Below are 21446 nucleotides of genomic sequence, written 5' to 3'. Positions count from 1 at the left end.
TTGTAGAAACTCCACCCCTTAGTTTAAATATGAGTATAAGCAAGATGATGCATTTCATGTATGTATGTGGACTTGTACAGTGACAAATGCAATAACCCAACAACTACAGCAACAACAAATATGTTTTTGCACAGATATTCTTGCTTTGTAGCTTGCATGAGCAGGTCTCCGTATTAAATCCTCCCATTTCCCCTTAAGGGTGAATATATTGTTCCATCTTTTGTTATTTTATGATAGCATCGTGTATATTTTCCTGATTACGTTACCTATAGCTTACCTTATTTGATCCTATCTTACCTTGCATGGCAGCGGTGGCCGAACGGATTGCGGAGCGGTCTTGATACCGGAAGGTCGCCAGTTTGAATCAGTGGTCCGACACGTTAAAATTACCACCGCTGAAGTGCCCTTGAGCAAGGCATTGAACCACTACCATGAAATGTTCTATGAGCAGGGCCTGGCTGGAAACAAGTTCTTGAGCTTAGCCCAGATACCCTGGGTAAATATAGTAACTTTGCTTTGCATTACATTTTGTATTTAATGCTTTTATATTACCTGGCTGTATAGCCTTCAGCCTCAGAATGTACAGAAACATGGACGAAGAATGTTCCTGTTTTAGTGTTTTATAAGAGAGACATGGCTGAATGTAAAATGTTTTTGTGAAATTTAAATAACCTATTAAAAAGATAATTACAGAGTTGATCTTAAAGTATAAAGTTCTTAGTCATGTACTGTAGTGTAGGGCTGTAGGCTACTGTACTTTAATGCCAGTGTGCATCTATGATCTACAGTAGTTAGTTCTGTTAGTTTATGTGTCAAAGCAACTTGTTCACAGATTGTCAGGGATGGTGGAGTACCTGGAACTGTAGCAAAATGCAAAATTTCCATTCATTCATTAGGGCATACTAAAAATATATTTGTATATATATATATATATAGGAATTGAAAAAATCCCCAAATGGTAGCACATCCAAAATGTCAAATAAATGAAGTAGGCCAACTCACATTTCGACTTTTGTATTAATTTGGCACACAACGATCACTTACACGTTTCGGCTACGAGCCTTCGTCAGAGCATTATTGGTATGTGTGCAATTTAAAAAGTAAATGTGAGTACTTTGTCCTCCATTTACTTAATTCTACTTTTGATATGTACGATTTTGGGTCTAGCATTCCACTGAGAGAACCCATTGCTGATGGCGCGCGACCTCTTTATCTTATAAACATTTTTCTTTAAGAAAGAAATAAAGAGAGAAATAGAAAGAAATTAAGTGTTTCATCAGCTTGGAGAAATGTTTTCTGCTTTCTCTTCGAGGTCTGCAATTTCATTCCTGCTTGATTGATGAGGGCCAAATAAATGTCGCTGTGTTGGACTCCAAAAATGAACACTACTTTGACACGAGAAGAACCTCACAATCCTACAGACCAAAAAGCACAGTGGAGTGACGTCGATAGCAGGCCAGCCAGCAGCGGCAACAACACCCAGCTGTCTAGAATTGTCTTTCCAGCGCCGTTACTCATTTCTGTGATCTCGTCCGTCCGCAGCACCCTCTGCTGAGGAGAGCTCAAATGACAGCGCCTCATGTTCCCGGCCGCGTCCCAGACCAGGACCTGTGCCCGAGGAGAGCAGCAGCTGGACGTGTACCTCACCCACAGGGGCTGAGGTGATCCTTTCATCCATTCGGACACGTCGAGAGGGTCGTCTCCTTTCTCTAACCTGGCCGTATGGTGGTGGTTCGCTTGAGCTGTCCTCTCCACCTGTGTGTGGTTTATTTGCCCAGAAGAACTGGGCTCGGCCTCTTCCTCCACCACGTTGTCCTGTGTTAGAGTGGGGCTTTGGAACAGGGCGAGAACACCCTCGCCCTGACGCAGCTGGAGGAAGGCCAGGCCGGAGCGCCCCCTGTCTGCCACGGCTAGCGAGACGCTCCAGCTGGAGATGGAGCACTGCTGGGGTGGTGGAGTCGGACAGGACGACTCCACTCGCGTCGTGGAGCACGATGGAGGGGACATGTCTGGATCCTGTGGCAGGACAAGGAAATGATAAGCAAAGCACAGAGAAAACGCTTCAAACATTGTCACAGATTTTCCAATAGCTCAAATGGGCAGATCGACCTACAAGCTCAGAGTATGTTGGTCACGCTCATTTTGTGTCACAAAGTATGAAATGGGGTTAATACAACGATATTTGTAAGTAACTCCAGCTTTGATAGAAAACCCATCCCTTCAAAAAGTGCTTCACATCCCACTCCTATTGGATCCCGGAGTTCAGTATTGGGCCCCATTTACACTGGCAGCCAAATCCAGCCTGTGTCACATTCAGATTTGAATCCGATTTGTTTAAATAAGTCTACACAAACAAGTCACATGGAATCTGATTTTTACAAATATGACTTGAGCCACATTCAGAGGTGGTCGGATTTGAATCTGATTCAAATCAGATTTCAGGCGATCCGTCTCAGTCTGAACGAAGTAACCTGATCTACAGTAAATTGTATTCCATGTGACTCGTTTGAGTTTATACATGGGCCTATTTAAACAAATCAGATTCCAATCTGCATGTCATGTGGCACAGATGTGATTCAAGCTGGATTTGGCTGCCATTCTGAACATCTGTGACAGATCCGATCTGGTCACTTGCAAATGCAGTGTGAACGGTCGGGCCAAAAGATCAGATTTGAGAAATAAATCTGATTTGAATCTGATTTGACTGGATGTGACTGCAGTCTAAATGGCCGGGGCCTTTCTTGGGCAAAATGCCTAAAGTAAATGTCCAAAAAGTGTGTGTCAAATGAGTGCCTCACCGGAGGAACCACGGTCAGGTAGACCACTGCGTAGTTTGAATCCGGGGAGCCCTGGGCACGCACGGTCAGTGTCAAGGTGACGGTCTCTCCTGCCCCAGCTGTGGCAGGTGTGTGGAGGTTCACCTGATCACGAATAGACCCTCTGTCTGCAACAGGGAAGCTGCAGGCCAGGGAATAGAAAAATAAAAGTATGTCATGTTCAAAAAAAGTAGTGTTCTAATTTCTGTATTGTTCAGCATTGTTTGAGTTTCTGTGTTTTTGAGGGGCGCTAGCCCCTCCTATGTCCAGCTTTGAGGGTTTGTGTAAACACAAGCATTGTTTTGCTATACCGTTTCCTATGACTAGTTTTGAGTGTCATTGATGACAAAAGTGAGGACGCAAATTGTGATTGGCCAGAATGAGTTGATGTATGATGATGAGAGCACCCCTCACTTCACACGGGTGTGATTGTTTTTCCTTTCGTATCGTAAATTGCAACTGGTGTCACTGTTGTGTTCAAATATTGTCGTTTTGAAACAAAACACTTCAACCTGTCATTCGGATGCCGTTGTGATTTCACTTTATTTGAAAGTGAAATCATGACCGTAATTTGAGAAACGCATGAGGAAATAATGGCACAAACGAGTGAAGTGACCCTGCGGTTCACCAGGGGAAGTCAAATTGAATTGATGTCTCAATGCTGCACCTGTGCGGTCCTCTCTGATGAAGATACCCGCGGTCATCGCCAGCGCTTAGATCAAAGAGGCGGGCTGGACCGTGGTTCTGGACATCAAAGCGTACCACGGTGCTGTGACCAGGCACCAGACGTGGAAACGAGAGCACCTACAACAGAGAGAGGACAAGAAGATACCCACTTTAAAAACTCTTAACATCATATTCACCAGGCCCTCCACAGTACATGTATGTTCAGAATTAACCAGTGTGATCCGATCTAGTAGCCTGGTTAACCACACCTTCCGTTTCCACTATTTGCACAGCATGCACTTCTACACTGTTTCCATATTCATTACACTACACCTACCATCAGCTCCCAGTTTACCGCACGTCGCACAACTTGCAGCACCACTCATACCGCTGAGTTGGCGGTGCCCGGCATCGAACCCATGACTTTGCGGTCCAAAGGCGCGACCTCTATCGACTGAGCTACCCGGACACAAAGACTTTATACCATAGAGTATATAAAAGGATAGAGACTGATCTGGCGCGAAGCTCCGCCCCCTCCGCTATTCATGTCAGTGGAAGTTGCTCAGTGGCGTTTTGAAGCACCCGGAAGGACCGTCTCAAAACGTCTACTTCCGCATTTGACCACCACATTTTGGTGGTCAAATGCGGAAGTGCAACCGAGCGCTCAATGTTAAAGCCCAGCTGCACAGGGTTTCCCGGTCATGAATCCACGGGTCCGCCTGTAGTCCCTCCTCTTACCACTAGGGCCCAGTGCTTCAATGTTGAATAGCCTCACTGGCCCCTTGGATCCGATATAGTTGCCTGGTTAACCACTCCCCCTTGAAAACATGGCTACCCATCTAGACCCCGCCTTCAGTTTCCACTATTTGCACAGCATGCACTTCTACACTGTTTCCATATTCATTACACTACACCTACCATCAGCTCCCAGTTTACCGCACGTTGCACGACTTGCCGCACCACTCATACCACTGAGTTGACGGTGCCCGGGATCGAACCCATGACTTTGCGGTCCAAAGGCGCGAGCTCTATCGACTGAGCTACCCGGACACAAAGACTTTATACTAGGACAGGGGTTCTCAACCCGTGGGTCGCGACCCCTCGGTGGGTCGCCAAATTATTTTGGGGGGTCCCCAAATTATTATTATTATTTTTTTGTGCAACTGAATGGCTGGAAAGTGGAAATGAAGAGTTTACATATAGGTGTATGCATGTACTGTGTACTATATGATATAGTACACAGTACATGCATACACCTTCCCTAATGATTATATCTGGTTTCAGTATTTATTTATGGTGTATTGTCTCTATTATTAAGGTTATTGTAGCAGTCAATTTATATTGGGGGTCGGGAGGGGGCGGGGCGGGGGTCCCGAGACATTGCCAAAGCATTTCCGGGGGTCCCCGGCCAAAAACGTTGAGAACTCCTGTACTAGGAGATCATTATTTGTGTTTTGTCTTTCCTCACCTGTATGTGAACGTGGGTGGGCTGTACCATCTCGGTGGACGCCCTCTCCAGCGTGTTTCCTCTCCCGTCTCGGCCGGTCAGGCGGACGCAGAAGGGAACTCTGGGAACCGAGTCCATCCGGCCGACCAGCTCCTCCTGTACGGAGGAGGAGGAGGAGGAGGAGGAGGAGGAGTTGAGCTGCACCTGCTGGAGGCTCTCCCCATTGGCTCCCAGCAGCGTCACATGACTGAAAGAGACCTCCTCTTCGGGAGCTAGGCCTGTGATTGCCACTACCAGAAAGGTAGGAACACCTGTGAAAGTAAAGGAGGGGGTTGGAGTAATATTCCTATTTCAGTACTAATACTGTACTAATGAAGACATTGATATGATTTTATAATTCAGTGGTTTTCAACCAGTGGTCCGGGGACCACCAGTGGTCCTTGACGGGATTCCAGATGGTCCCCAGCTAAATGATGGGGAGTTCTTGGAAAGATCTTTAAATCTTGAGTGTGTAAAATGAGACCAATTACGGGTCCATTTGGTTTAATTTTACACTCAAGAGTACATTATTGTAAAATATCTGCATTACTTAATTTACAAGAAGTTAGATAAGCATTAGATAATGTAGAAGAATTGTTATTTTGACGTTATCTCTCCTATTGTACCACTACCAACATAAAGTTTTGGGTCTGAGAGGCTAAATCGCATCAAATGGTGGTTCGTTGCTCAAATGCCAAATAAATATACATGGACCTTGATGAAAACCACTGTTATAATGCTGTACATCGCTGATAAAAGACCACTAGTCACTGGAGTGAGATTGAGCTATACTGTAGATCAAATTGAGGTCACCTCACCTGCTATTGGATTGCCCTCCATTCTGGACAGACCTGGGTGTGTGTCATTGGCTACAGTGGCAAAATAATACAGGAAGTCCACAGTGCTGTCACCTGTGGATACATACAGACTATCATTCAGTATACATTTAACTACTTAACTAAGTACTTCACTTTTTTTTTCTCCCGATCCGATTCTGATCATTTGATTCTGAGTATCTGTCGATAGTAATTTTTCCCGATCTGATGTTTATATTTTTATAGAACACGTGACGCCATATCATAGTGCCAGTAAGATGCCCTGAGTCCGAGAGAGTTGCGTGCACGCATCCACCTGGGTGATGGCAGACTGCTGGGTGAGCGCTGGCGCTTTGGCATGGGGTGAACATATGGAATGAATTCTGTACTGGCCATATATGGAGTGTGTCTTGAGTGTACAGGGTTTGATGAGATCAGAACAACATATAGGAATGTCAGAACAGGTGAGCTCCATATATGGAGATCTAAGGGTGGCAGCAGGGGCAGTGTCTTGAGTGTACAGGGTTTGATGAGGTCAGTGTCGTGATCTTCGTATGGAGACGGCCATATATGGAGTGTGTCACGAGGCGTGATGGAGACGTGTCAGGGAGGCGTGAGGGACTGACGGCCAAATATGGTGGTGTGACGGAATGACTGATGGAACAACTGACAGGTTTTGCAGGTTTTCATAGTAATACGGTCGCAACAATATCCAAAATCATATATATAGCGATGTCCCGATCACGTTTTTTTGCTCCCGATCCCATTCTGTTCATTTGAAAATGACATGATCTGCCCAGATTTCCGATCACGTGATCGGATCGGGCCGACCCTATAGTAATCAATAAGTTAACAGTAATCAGTACGTTAATCGGTATGTTAACAGTTTACATATCTTCACCTATAACGTTGAAGGTGAGGTGCCCGACAGCCCTGGCTTGGAGGATCCATCGCCCCGGCTCTATAGGGGAGAGCAGGCTGATGCGATGCAGACCTTCAAATCTCTCCAACTCTGCCAGAGGACCCATCTTATTCAGGCTTGACTGACTATGGCCTGAGAGATGTGAAAAGTACAAAGAATGGTGACTCATGCAAAAGAGCTATGTGTGTGTGTGTGTGTGTGTGTGTGTGTGTGTGTGTGTGTGTGTGTGTGTGTGTGTGTGTGTGTGTGTGTGTGTGTGTGTGTGTGTGTGTGTGTGTGTGTGTGTGTGTGTGTGTGTGTGTGTGTGTGTGTGTGTGTGTGTGTGTGTGTGTGTGTGTGTGTGTGAATTCCAAGAATGGAGTATAATGAAATGGTGACTCATGCAAAAGAGCTATTGAGTAGGAGTGCGTGTGTGTGCGTGCGCTCGCGACTTGAGCTCGCATTCTTCTACAGTTTGTTTGCATGATGTAAACATGCTTTCATAGCTCCTTTCCTGTGCACGTTTGTGTACTGCATGTGTGCTATTCCATCATACACGCAAAGTCAAATGAAATCCTCGGGATTCATTTAAGAGTCACAGACACTGCGCTGATGTGATGTGGCCCCAGCTGTTAGTTACCCGCTGGGCTGATGAGGTTGTAATGTGTCAGGTTTCCGCTGAGGTGCAGGGTGACCGTCTTCACAGCCACGTCCACGCTGAACGAGTGAGAGGACGTGGAGTCAGCGTCACTCTCCACATGGAGAAGGGTCACCTGCAAGGGAAATCATCTCATCTTAGATCTTATCTCAGTGCTTCCCAAACTTTTTAGCCCCGCGTGACCCAGAAGAGAAATTTCCCCCGGGGACCCAAACTAGGGAAAATGGCAGATCTACAAGTTCACAACGTGTCGCGAACTTGTAGATCGGTTAATTTCACTATTACTTCTTAAACATTTGTTTTCTAATTCAATTTTATTTGTGGGAAAATAATCATTTTGTTTTTAATTCATGAAAAATGTGCTCTTTTTTTTTAATGTTTTGAAATAATAAAAATAATGAAAAACAACTATAGGAAACAAAAAATAAAGGGACCCATAAAAATGTGTCCGACCTGTGGTGCAGAGGTTCACAAACATAAATTTCAAGTACCCACTACAATGTGCATGTATTTGGCCACAGGTTGGACGTACCCATCTGAAAAGAGGTTTTTGAGGAAGTAGGAAGAGTTGGAGCCCATTGTGCTGCAGTACTATACCTTATCAGGGGCTGTAATGTCATCCACGATGGCAGAGACCCTGTGGATGTCGGCGTTGCTGGTGAACACCGCCAGGCCCCCCGACACAGACGACAGGTCGGAGTAGAGGGAGAAACGGCCAGGGGAGAGGGTCTCCCTCCTCCCCCTTCCTCCCCTCCTCCCTCCGCTGTCCGTCTCGTGACTGGGGTCTTCAGTGATGAGAAACGTCACCTGCGGGACAGTAGATCCAGGTAGGACAGATTTGGAACAGATTGTATTTCTTTTTTTTAAGATGGAGTGCCACAATTTTTGTATTTTTCCAGTTTTGTATGTGTCTATGAGGTGACAGTACTTCATTAGACACCCTGGAGTAGTTTTTATGTGCAATGGTGTATTAACTTTGTATTTAGGGTTTCTTCCTGGAGGCTGAACCCTTGACAGTCAAACGGGCCAATGAAATAAACAGTAATATAGTGACACCACACTATCAGCCCCTCCCCTAACCCCTCCCCCTTTATCATACAACTACAGCTGTGGGTGTGGCTTCAGTTCAGGTGGATCACCACCCATCACCACCCACCAGGCAAACCAGGCATAATTAATGAACCAGTTAATTGGGCGTGTCCACATAAAAGCATGATTTTAACAAATACTGTACACTTTATGGAAAAAGTTCTTCCCCCTTATTTTGTAATAATACCTGATGATCATGTTTTAGGGTTATTTTTACCGTTATTTACCAGAAAGTCCCATTGACATCAGAAATGTCTTTTAACATGAATGAGTGACCTGGCCAACGGGAGTATCCGTTTGAAAACACAACACACATTAAAATACAACATCTACAAAACATAACATCCATCCATCTTCAACCGCTTATCCGTAGTCGGGTCGCGGGGGCAAGAGCTCCATCAGAGAGCTCCAGACTTCCCTCTCCACAGCGACATTAGTAACTTCATTCTGGGGGATCCCAAGGCGTTCCCAGCAGACTAGTTTGGAGATATAAACCCTAGAACGCATCCTTGGTAATCAGTCAATATATAATCTCTAGAAAAGTATCCGAGGGTACCATTCATTTTCAGATTTCAGATTTTTATTGAAGGGACAGCCCCTTGAGATGCATCATCTCATTTTCAAGAGGGACCCATAAACATACAAAATACAGAAAAGCATATACACAAAACATGCAGTACACAGATACGAACAGATATACAGTATACACAAATAGCTTGCTCACCCTCTTCCACCTACACCACCAACCACCACATAATACACAATGGAGTTAAGGTCACAGTGCAAATATTTCACCATCAAATATTTTGACTACAATAAAGTCCTGAACGTTACCTTGCTTTGCCGCTCAAGTGTCAGAGCCTTCACTGCGTCGATCAGGTGGGAATCTTTGGGGGAAGCATCAGTGAAGACAAATATCTCTGACAGAGGTGGGCTGTGAGTGAGGGCAAGCTGAGGGAAGACATCACATTAGTGATATGCATCTTATATTCAGAGAGGGGGGGGGGGGGGGGGGGGGGGGGGGGGTCAGATGGGGAGAGAGAAAGGGATTGGGTATGTCATATCCCCGAACAGGTATGGACTAGTGTTTAGGGCAGTGTTAATTCTTTCACAATATTTTGATTTAGTCTTAGTCCTATTTATATGATATTGGACTGGATATTGTCTGGGATTTTGGATATTTTATTGTACTATTGTGGCATAAGTGTCCTATAAAAATATAAATTTTGGCTCGGGAACGGGGAAATCGGCTAATACTCAAATCAAATGATCGGAATCGGATCGGGAGCAAAAGAATATGCGATCGGGACATCCCTACTAGTGTTATAAATGTTTATAACTATGCAAAAGAACTAAACCAAAACGTATAATATGTAATAAATATAATCAACATTGTTATAAGATGATTACAAACATTTATAACGATTGTTATAATGCCTTAAAAGCACATTATAATGCAATTATAACACATACGGTGTCTGAGATCTTTAGGCACTGTTTATCACTATGCATTAAGGTTCCTAACCAAAGTTAAGCACGGTAGCATATACAGTAAGTATATTAATCAAAATTGTATGCTGTGGTTGAATCAATGTCTGTTTACATGCAGATTAAGTCACTGGTTGACATTGGTTTAGAAAGTCGTTTTGGGGATGTTCCCATCACACTTCCCAAGATCGTTGTTGTGTCTGTGTGACTTTCTTGCTACTGTCTTGGCTACACCCGGAAATAACATTTGGAATCTCACTGTGTTTTCTACATGTTAAAAAATGGTTAAAACAATGAAATGTTTGCACTTTTAGGTTAGTATGTTTTGTTCAGCCTGCCCACCTGAATAGCAGAGAGACACATCTCTGGCTCATCTCCTCCTCCTAGCGCTGTCAGATTCTCCATGTGCTGCATGAACTGTTCTGGATCATCAGTCTCGTAGACTGGTCCTACGTCTGTAGAGACACATATAATAGGGCTGTTCGAATTATTGCGATTAACGATTGAATTGTGTTTTTTTTACTTGCATTGGAGCGTTACAATTTGTATTTCTATTTTAGCCTGGCTTTTTGGCCAGACTTTTGCCACCGGCAGATTCGCGTCTGGCCACTGCGAGGCTATTTCTATTTGCCTTTAAGGCTTCCGTATAATCACAAATTGCACAGGGCAGAAAATGTACAAAATAGCAGAAATAGTTGATCTACAAGCTTACAAGTAAGACGCGCAAACACGGGAAGCGAATGCAGCTCGTAAATTGCAATAACAACAATTAGAATAAATTACGTACTTTTTTAAGTTTTTTTTAAGTTACGTTTTTTTTTAAGTAATTTATTTAGTGTGTTTTTTCTTTTTAAGTTTTTTTTAAAGTTTAAATTAGGCCAGCTTCTATAGTTAGTGCTCACTGCGTTCGCAACTAACACGTCCCACGTACAGTAGATCTGGGTCATGGAAGGGTACAACCTCACCTGGGTCATGGAAGGAAGGGTACAACCTCACCTGGGTCATGGAAGGAAGGGTACAACCTCACCTGGGTCATGGAAGGGTACAACCTCACCTGGGTCATGGAAGGGTATACAACCTCACCTGGGGGGTCATGGAAGGGCACAACCTCACCTGGGTCATGGAAGGAAGGGTACAACCTCACCTGGGTCATGGAAGGAAGGGTACAACCTCACCTGGGTCATGGAAGGAAGGGTACAACCTCACCTGGGTCATGGAAGGGTATACAACCTCACCTGGGGGGTCATGGAAGGGCACAACCTCACCTGGGTCATGGAAGGAAGGGTACAACCTCACCTGGGTCATGGTGGAAGGGTACAACCTCACCTGGGTCATGGAAGGGTACAACCTCACCTGGGTCATGGGAGGGTACAACCTCACCTGGGTCATAGAAGGGTACAACCTCACCTGGGTCATGGAAGGGTACAACCTCACCTGGGTCATGGAAGGAAGGGTACAACCTCACCTGGGTCATGGTGGAAGGGTACAACCTCACCTGGGTCATGGAAGGGTACAACCTCACCTGGGTCATGGGAGGGTACAACCTCACCTGGGTCATAGAAGGGTACAACCTCACCTGGGTCATGGAAGGGTACAACCTCACCTGGGTCATGGAAGGGTACCAGCAGAAAGGTGCCAGGCTGCCCGCTACGGCTCTGGATGATGGACAAGGCCCGACGGCGGGCAGCGGTGATCTCTTCAAACATGCTGCCTGTTGTGTCCATGACGATTACTAACGCGGGAGGCTGCTTCACACTGAACAGCCTTTTGAGGAACAGGAAATAACACAAGACATAAATCATGAAATAAATAATCTGTATGGGACATTTGTAGTTGTAGTCTTGTACGTTAAGAGTGGATACAGACTTCAAGCGGCACTAGGAAACTTGTTTTTAATGGCTAAAATGTAATTTTGTCAAATCTGTATGGTGTATATTAACCCATTTTGGGCGGGAACCCCTTTTGGTGTTAGCATTATGTTATGCTTTAGCTATTGAAAAATAGCAGATCTACAAGCTCATAGCGCGCCACCGAGTGGCGCGCTACGAGCTTGTAGATCTGCTATTTTTGAAAAATCGAAGAATGACTGACATAGAAACATAGCTTTTTCAGAAAACTGTCAGGATGTAGAAGACATTTTTAGAATCTGATCTCAGGTCAAAATTAAATCAATATAACTTGTACAATTTGGGTGGTTGTATCCTGCTCTTCCCTACTCTTCTATTGAGACATGCAGATTGTGTCGAGTAGACAGTAATTCTGACCTGACGGTTAAAGATTCAATGTGTCCCCTGCGCTAGCAGACAGGCTCTATTAGCTGAATGGTCAAATAAAATTCAGCACTTGCGCAGGAAACATGCAGGTTCTAATCCAGGGTAGAAGAGGAAAGTTACATAGTGCAGCTTTAAACAAAGATAATTATAAAAATACACCCGTGTGAACCGAGTGGTGCAACTATACTTTTATTGTGATAGTTATACTGTACTCTGTACTGTAGGCCTACGGTACATTTTTATTGTTAGTTTATTTGTATTATAGTTATAGTGGTCAGTGTGAATATAGGCAGGCCTGTAGGCTAATTTCAATATTCAAATTCATAGGAAATCTGAATAATATAATGTGGTTCACTGACATGAATCTCACCTCAAGAAGCTTGTTTGGCTCACGGTGTCTCGGAGGTCCTTTAAGACAGCCAGAGTGGCCTTGCTGGCCAGCTTGGCAGCATCAAAGTGGAGGTAGTGGTGGGGGGAGAAGATGGGGGAGGTGCTGTCCTTGTTGATGCCTCCCTTGGCGCCTTTATGGCGGCTACTGTCCAGTATGCCCCCATGGCTGCATTTGCCTGCATGGAAAAAAACAATTGCAGAATACCTAAGCAAAGCAAAGCAAAGTTCTTTGTTTACCCAGGGAAGTGGACTAAGCTCGAGATGCTTGTTTACAGCCACACCCTGCTCATAGAACATTTCATGGTAGGGGTTCAATGCCTTGCTCAAGGGCACTTCAGCGGTGGTAATTTTAACGTGCCGGTCCGGGGATTCGAACTGGCGACCTTCCGGTATCAAGACCGCTCCGCAAACCGTTCGGCCACCGCTGCCCCATAAACCTGTATAGGCTATCACTTATGATGATGATTGAAGTTCTTTATTATAGGAATAACCCCTCGAGATCATCACGTTTTCGAGGGGGTCCTATCAGTGTTGCAGTGTTTTGGTGGCTGATTGATTTGAGGGTCCGGGGTCATGCCTATCCCTCAGCCCTATAGTGCGTCGCAGTCCCACCCCCTTTCATGACGACGCCAGGCCCAGGAAATAATTCCCAATGCATTTTTCCCATAGACATTTCAAAATGTATTTATTTAAAGACCTTATAAGCGTCGTACAAACCCAACGTGTGACAAATCATGACAACAAACACAATATTTTGGACCAAACAAATAATTACAAAGAAGAAAAACAACAAAAAAAAGTGGTGTAACATGCCGTTTTCTTCTTCTTTCTAATTATTTGTTCGGCCCGAAGTTTTTTGTTTATTGATTCATGATTTGTCACAACTCGAGTTGGCTTTGTACGAGGCTTAAAAGGTCTTTTAATAAATACTTTTTGAAATGTCTGAGGAAAATGAACAGCGAATCATTAGGGGGCGGGGGCGGGACTGCGACGCTCTATTAAGTTCCCCCAGTTTCTGCCAGGTTAGGGTTAGGGTTGCTGGGGTTATGGTTGCTGCTAAGGTGAGAAATTGTCTACTGTACTTGCGCTAACCATGTGGTTTGGAAGGGTATGTGCTGAAGTAGCCAGTGGTGAGCAGTGGAGAGTGTTGCTTTAGGCCAGTGACTCTGGGCAGGAGGTTCCCTCTACAGGTGGCACTGAAGCATTCCATACAGGTGGGAGTGTCATCTATAAGGACAACACAAAAGAGGTTTATTGTTATCATGGTTATCCATAACCTGACTCCGCCAGATGGGGCAGCAGAGAGTACACTGGGTCCAGTGTACTCTCTGCTGCCCCATCTGGCGGAGTCAGGTTAGGTTATCCACTCCTGGTTTGGTGAATCAGAGAATTACAGATTTTTAATCTTAATTTAATAGGGAGAATACACATGAATTAACATCACATTACATTGAATCACTATTATTGTAATGTCCAGGGCCGTGCAGAGAGCACTGAGGGGGCAGGTGCCCCAAAACAAGGAAAGGGGACATTTTTGGGGGTGGTCTTTTTGTGGGGTCTGTCCCTCGTGTTATTTTACTCCAGAAATGTAGAAGGCCTATACATCTTATCTTATGCTAATGGAGCTAGTGGAGCGAATGTTCCACAATAACTTGGCCCATGTCATTGTACAGTAAAACAAGCAATACGTTCTGATTATAATATATATAATATTGACCTTATTTTTGGACGTTATTTTTTTTACAGTCTACATGCTTGTTTTTTTTTATCATGATATTCTCTATCATCATTAAACAAAGCATTGAAGATCTCTTTATCAAAGGATTTCGGCCAGTTCGAGGCTCAAACTACCAGAACTTATATTAACATGACTGTTGAATAACATCTACAATGATGATAGACAGTTAAATATGTGTATTGACATTTGACAAAACAGATAGTGGTCTTCTTAATCTGTTAATTTGTGAAACGAACCTTTAGCTACAGGGAAGGCAGGCTCGTCAGGCTGTAGTAGGTGGAGGTAGATGGAGCGTTGGCCCATCTCCACCCAGTTACTGTGACTGTAGAAGTCCTGATGGAACATGGAACAGGGTGTAAGAAACCAGCCAGGGACGTGCACACATAGACATCAAAGGGGGCTTCAGCCCCTGCCCTTTTTTTTTTTTTTTTATCATTTTTATCCCACGGTTTTGTAACCCATTTTTCACCCCAATTGTCAATTATCTAATGTGATCCTGGGCTCTACACAACCTCCGCCAACCTTGTCCCCATATATGGGGGACATGGGGAGAGCAACGGACTTGAACTGATGCTTCCTTCATGCCTGAGTGTCCAAGTTGCTCCTTTACACCTGACAGGGGCAGTTTCCCTGGTTGGACGTAGCGCGTGGATGGAACACGTTATTCCATCAGGTGCCCCGGCTGGCCAGGGGGAGGCAGTTTAGAGACCAGGATTACTGCATGTTTTTGTGAGGGTACCTACCCTAGGGGACACGGGGAGAACATGCAAACTCCACACAGAAAGGCCCTTTCGCCAACCCCGCCTCGGGTATGGGCACTGATGACGCGGAGGATGAAACACACCGCCAGCACCCACAGCGTCCCAAGCGGGAATCGAACCCAGGACCTTCTAGCTGTGAGGCGACAGCACTACCAACTGTGCCACCGTGCCCCCAGCCCCTGCCCTTTTACCCGTCTATAAAACAACTGCCCTTTCCAGACCACGAATGCAGCATTTACTATGTAATGGTGAAAGAAATGCAAATGACACTCCTTTCCATGCCATGCCGGAAGCACCATTCAGGAGAATTGCTTTTTTTCCACCGAAGTGACCACAGCATGAACTTGAACACAGTATTTTGCGTTGAACAAAATATGTTTAGAAATCCATGTCGTACACCGCATCTCCAGAGTGCTGGGTTGCGACGCATTGAGAGCTTGTAGATCAGCTATTTTCGCTATTTTTGTCCAAAAGTGCCCTCTCTAACACTCGCAGCACGTCCCTGAAACCAGCAGTGTACTGTATGATGTCTAGTATAATATTGTCTGGCAAGTCGACTGTCAACTATAATGTTTTCCCACTCCGCTTAGTTGTGCGTTACAATCTGTGTAATACACTTAGTTCTCAAATTCTTTCTTCTCACTTTATAAAAAACATATATAAAAAAATGCACATACATTTTCAAGATTTTTCAAAAACACGAAGTGAGCTACTGTAGTACCGTATGTCTATTTTTGAATAGCCAATCAAAGTATACTGTATATGGTTTAAGTGGATAAAATGATTGTGACACTAAATTAACGATAACACATTTAGCTGGGGACCCCCTGGACCCCTGGGGGTCTCTAGACAGCCCTGAACCCCACTTTGAGAACCAAAAGGGGATATATAACAAAGTAGGCCTACTTTAGTTTAGACAATTATGCACACTCCTATGCCACCAAAATGTGGAACGCCCTACCAACAGTCATTAAGACATGCAAATCCCTTGACTCCTTCAAAACTGCTCTCAAAGGGCACCTACGGACGGCTGCAATTCGAAACTGGCCCCCGTACAATCTGAATCCCCCACCCACCCCTGTTTCCCCTCACTGTATATATTTATTTTCCCTTTTTACCTCCTATGATGATTTCTTTTTGACTATATAGTTGTGTATATTCGTACGTCTCTAAATGTTTTGATGAATTGAAAATGGTGGGCCCTATTGTAAACAAGTGTAATGCTTTATGGTGTCGTCCACTCACTGTTAAGTTTTTGTATTGAGTTGTACTTGAAATGTACTGTAATTCTGCAAACTGTTAATAAATCAATCAATCAATCAATCAATCAAAACAGGCCACAGTGGATCAGGAGGTAGAGTGCCCAGTGCCCGGTTCCTCCGGGTGTCATGACCTTAGTGTCCTTGGGCAACAAACTGTTGGATATAAAGATGATATAGAAAAATGTTTACTATGTAAATCACAGTTTTGTTTGTATACCTGCAGGGAGTGTAGAAGCTGGCCCAAGCTGTGGCGGGCTCTCTGATACTCCTTGGCCCGCAGCGAGAGCAGAGTCTGAGCCCAGAATTGCCGCAGCATGGCGATGGCGCTGTCCACACGCTCCGAATCAAAGTGGTACACCGGGTCAGACCTGGTGGAGCTCAGGAAGTCCATGGCAGCGTTGGACTTCACCACCTCTCCTACGGCTCGCCAGAACCCACGGCCCAATTCCATCTAGAAAAGATTATTAGTCTCTCTTTTACTGTCATCAGAATAGATGTTATATTCCAACTAAGTGCGCTTCAGGGTAGGTACCCTCACAACAAAACATGCAGTAATCCTGGTCTCTATACTGCCTCCCCCTGGCCAGCCGTGGTACCTGATGGAGAGGAAAGGAACTGGTTGGAATGACGTGTTCCTTCCCATGTCCAACTGGGGAAATGCCCCCCCCCCCCCTGTTGGGTGAAATGAAGCGGCTTGGACTCCTCATGCATTGAAGGAAGCATATAAGTCCGTTGCTCTCCTCAGGTTAATTAGCGCCCAGGATTACATTAGACAAATTAGACACTGGGTAAAAAGAAATGGGTTACAAAAATCGTGGGATAACCCATTTTGGGCGGGAACCCCTTTTGGTGGTTACATACATTGTTATAATTTAGCTATTGAAAAATAGCAGATCTACAAGCTCATAGCGCAGCACCGAGTGCCGCGCTATGAACTTGTAGGTCTGCTATTTTTTTTTAAATCGTTAAATGTGCCTCAAATTTTTCAGAAATTTGTCATGATTTAGAAAACATTTTTTTTTAAATTTCGACGTCAAGCCTGAATGGGATAAAAATGTAGAACAAAGAAAAAAAAAACGCTTCACCTGTTCTTTTGCCTGGCTGTGCTCAGTGTGCTGGTGTTCATTGACGCTCCTCAGGGTCTCCAGGGTGATGTTGACGATGGCCTGCTCTGTGATGTACTGGTGTGTGTGTGAGTCCCACGACAGGGTCAACACCCGCGACCAGAAGTTGGGAAGGAAGCCTGTGCATGTCGGTACGACTATCAACAGAAGGTAAGAAGCAAGGGCGAACCTGGAGATCCAGTAGTCTCCTTTAGCCCGAACTCTCCCTCTCGTCAGTGACATCATCACTTCCTGGGATTAGGGGGGATGGACGGCATCACACCTGTTGATCGAGTGGTATAATAAATAATAAGACAGTCTTTCGCAATGCAAATGCTGACGCGGTACATGGTTTAATTCAGTGGTATGCTACTGTATGTTTGAATTTTGTCTGAGAAAATTTGCTATTAAAGGATTATGATGCGATGTCCCTTCACATATATCCCTATGAATTAAATCTCACAAAACTCCATTCTTACATTACACTTGAAAGACACACAAAGTAGTTACACAAAGTAGCTACAGTATAATGGTACAATGAAGTGCCTCTCATAGCCTTGTATTGATCTTTTTCTTTCCTTTAATGGGATAGATCTTTTTTTTTTTTTTTTTTACAATATTCAAGACGAACGAATATCAATCATTTTACAGTTTAGCGTGTACATGACATTAGTTTGCAACTCAGTAGTATCTAAATAAATGGCTTCATTCACCGGAGTTTCCTTGCTGTGATAATTCGACTCCCATAATTATCAGTAAGGCTATTTTGTTGAACTTTTATGATTCTTTTTTTTTTTTTTTTTTTTACTGATCATTGATAATTGATTTGATTTCTACGGAGCCCCTGAATGGCCATGCATGACAAGATATTATCTCGTACGTACAAGATATTATCTTGTACGTACAAGATATTATCTTGTCCGTACGAGATAATATCTTGTACGGACGAGATATTATCTTGTACGTACAAGATAAAATATATTTTGAATGCATGGCCATTCAGGGGCTCCGTAAATCGGTACTATTCAGTTCTATAATTATGTTTTGCACCAATTTGGTCAGTTTGCTCCAATCAGTTGATCTTTTGTCCCTGTTTGCCTCCTCCTCTGCGTCAGACCCCCTCCTATTGTCCTTTGTCATCTTTGTGCAGATACAGTACAATACTTCTCATGGGCCAGGCCTTTGCAGGGAAAGTGTCTGAAACAAAGCCTGCAAGGCCTGGGGAAAAAAAGCTGTGTTCTCTATTCTGCCACCCTCTATTTCAACAAATCAGATTGAACTAGAAAAAGTGCCCTTCCGGGCACAGGTCTCCACCAGGAGGATAGGAGTGTGTGTGATGTTTGGCAAAATGTTTAGGAGAATGTTTTTCTTTTCTTCATTTTGTTGAGGAAATGCAGAGCCAGATCACTCATAGCATCTCTGAGGATAGAATTCTGGATGAGCAGGACATGTGCAGCATTTTGTACAAAACGGGCCACTCCTGAAAACTTTGGAAGGCAATTTTAGCCAATCAGTGTACAATCTGAGAAATCCAACAGACTCGTCTTGATCACATGACTACAGAGATCATGTGTACCGATTTGAGGCATTTTGTTCCAAAAATGTGTTTTGCAAAAATCAACCTGTTGGTGGCGCTATAACAGGCCAATGTGAAAAGGGTGGGATATATTCCTCAGCCTAGTAAGAAAATGTGTGAAAGATTTCACGTAAATTGCATGCTGCGTTCATGATTTGAGGCTATTGTTCAAAACGGGGGAATCTTGCAAACTGTGAAAGCCAATTATAGCCAATTAGGATGGAATATGAAATAACAGACAGATCCGACTTGAGCACATGACCATAGAGATATTGTGTAACGATTTGTGAGATTTTTGGACAGAATCTGGAGGAGTAATATCAAAAAATGTGTTTTACAAAAGTCGGCCTCCTGGTGGCGCTGTAAAAGGCAGATGCGGAAAATGCAGGTAAAAGGTTTGTCCTTGGCCTCTAGGGAGTGTGCATGCAACGTTTCACGCAGATCGGTACAGTTTTAGGTATAAATGTGAAAAGCTGCCTCATGGTGGCGCTATAACAGGCCGTTCTGGAAAATGTGGGGCAGAGGTTCATCGTTGGCATCCAGGGAGTGTGTGTGCAAAGTTTGGCATCGACCGGGTTAACGGTGCCGGAGATTAGCTGTACACAGACGGACGGAAGGAAGGACGGACACACGGACGGACGGACACACACACGGACGGAGTGCAAAACATACTCTCTCCCCATGCCTTCGGCCTGGTGGAGACAACAATTAATTGACTTGTGACACAGAATTTAGAGCTGATAGCTATTGTTTTGGTACATCTTATCTTTTTATGGTTCAGCGTGTCCTTGTAGAAGCTACAGTACATTATGGTCTGAACACCTGTGCTCGTTGGCAGTGGCTCAGGGGTAGAGTGGCTCAGTGGCCGGAAGAGGAGTTCGGTCCCAGCCTCCCCATGAGTTAGTGTGAAAGTGTCCTTGAACAAGACACTGAACCCCTAATTGCTCCCGATGTGCAGGTTGGTGCCTTGCATGGTTTCCTCCGCCATCGGTGTGTGAATGTATGGGTGAATGTAATGCTGCTGCACAATCTATGCTTTGGATAAATGCACCATTTACTATTTAACTACCATACCACCGACATGAATGTCGTTGTACTTCTCCCCATGATGAAAGTATATCCATCACCACCTAGAATTTGTCTCCGACTCCTCTTGCCTCATCAATTACTGAATTCAATGACACTACAGTACCTACCGATTGCGCATTTATCACATTTCTTGAGTTTGTGTGTAGAACTGTTCAATGCAGGTGGGCTTCAAAACAAAATTGCTCTTTCAAAATAGAAGCATGCACTATTAGGTCAGTAGGACAGTTACTGCTTACTCTGTCAGGGAATCCCAAGACATACAGTTGGAGGCCATCGATATTGTCCTTTTCTTTTTGCTGAGGTTTGCGTGATCTGCGCAAAAGGACAGTTAACCCATTTTGGGCGGGAACCCCTTTTGGTGTTTTAAACATTATGTTATAATTTAGCTATTGAAAAATAGCAGATCTACAAGCTTATAGCGCGCCACCGAGTGGCGCGCTACGAGCTTTGTAGGTCTGCTATTTTTGAAAAATCGTGAAAATATTTATTTCAGAAAACTGGAGGATTTAGAAGGATTTTTTTAAATTTTGAGGTCTAAATGGTCTAAATTGACCTAAATGGGTCAAATGATAAGGGACAATATCGGTGGCACCCAACTGTATAGGTTACAGTAAACAGTGTAAACTACACTCCAAGTATGAATTCATAAAAGTTAAACAGCAGTTATCATCATCATAGTAATAAGGCGAGCTAAACTTCAAACCTCATGTGAAGGAGCGCATACATATTTACATCACTATTATTTATGAATACAAAATGATTTAAGCCTCGTGTATTAGTAAAGTATAGCCATCTAGAATTGCTTCCAAGTAAGAGAAAAAAAATAATGCATACATCTTTTCATATAATTACTTTTCTCACCTTTTAGTCTGTCCTGTTTCTTAGGCTTTGACTTTCTCTTTAAAGTTTTTGCTGTGATGCCAGCGCGTAGATATGTCTGTAGAGGAAAGTCACACAGTAGTGTGACTCTGCACGCACGGGAAACTGCAGTAGTCACACTGGCATCTTGAAAGAGTCTTGTTGAGTCTTCACGTCTGCCTGTCCTTGGGTTGGTTTTGTGTCTGGCTTTCCACTCGTTATGAGAACACATGAACAAGTACTTAATTATTAATGTATCGAAGAAGCTTCATTTTGAGGTCGGAGGAATGTCTGGATGACAGACACCTCTTGGGGGTGTGTGAGCAAAGGGGGCCATACGTATAAGGCTGAGGACATAGCCCGCCATGGGCCCCCCCGGCCCCCCACCCCCAGGCTTGCCCCCACCACCGCTGTCGCCTCCCATTATAGCATGGTGCATTGGCTCGCCACAATAAGGCTGCATATATTACCAGCCAT

The 21446-nt window shown here is 44.2% G+C and overlaps 1 protein-coding gene across 1 annotated transcript; it reads right to left on the bottom strand.

The window, feature by feature from the left end:
* Positions 1-897: 897 nt before the first annotated feature.
* vwa7 (von Willebrand factor A domain containing 7) lies at positions 898-21139 on the bottom strand. The gene is made up of 17 exons (XM_079514346.1): positions 20973-21139; positions 17429-17729; positions 16561-16794; positions 14557-14653; positions 13675-13809; positions 12563-12758; positions 11523-11683; positions 10262-10374; positions 9266-9382; positions 7940-8149; positions 7325-7457; positions 6685-6837; positions 5787-5879; positions 4951-5240; positions 3484-3620; positions 2799-2958; positions 898-2016 (listed from the first exon to the last, which is right to left on the bottom strand). The coding sequence occupies exons 2-17, from the start codon at positions 17690-17692 to the stop codon at positions 1408-1410; spliced, it is 3102 nt and encodes a 1033-aa protein (XP_079370472.1). The 5' UTR covers positions 17693-17729; positions 20973-21139; the 3' UTR covers positions 898-1407.
* Between the last annotated feature and the right edge of the window lie 307 nt (positions 21140-21446).

This window comes from Electrona antarctica (assembly GCF_951216825.1).
Source record: "Electrona antarctica genome assembly, chromosome: 11".
In the NCBI taxonomy this organism is placed as follows: Eukaryota; Metazoa; Chordata; class Actinopteri; order Myctophiformes; family Myctophidae; genus Electrona; species Electrona antarctica.
This window is presented reverse-complemented; position numbering and strand designations above follow the sequence as displayed.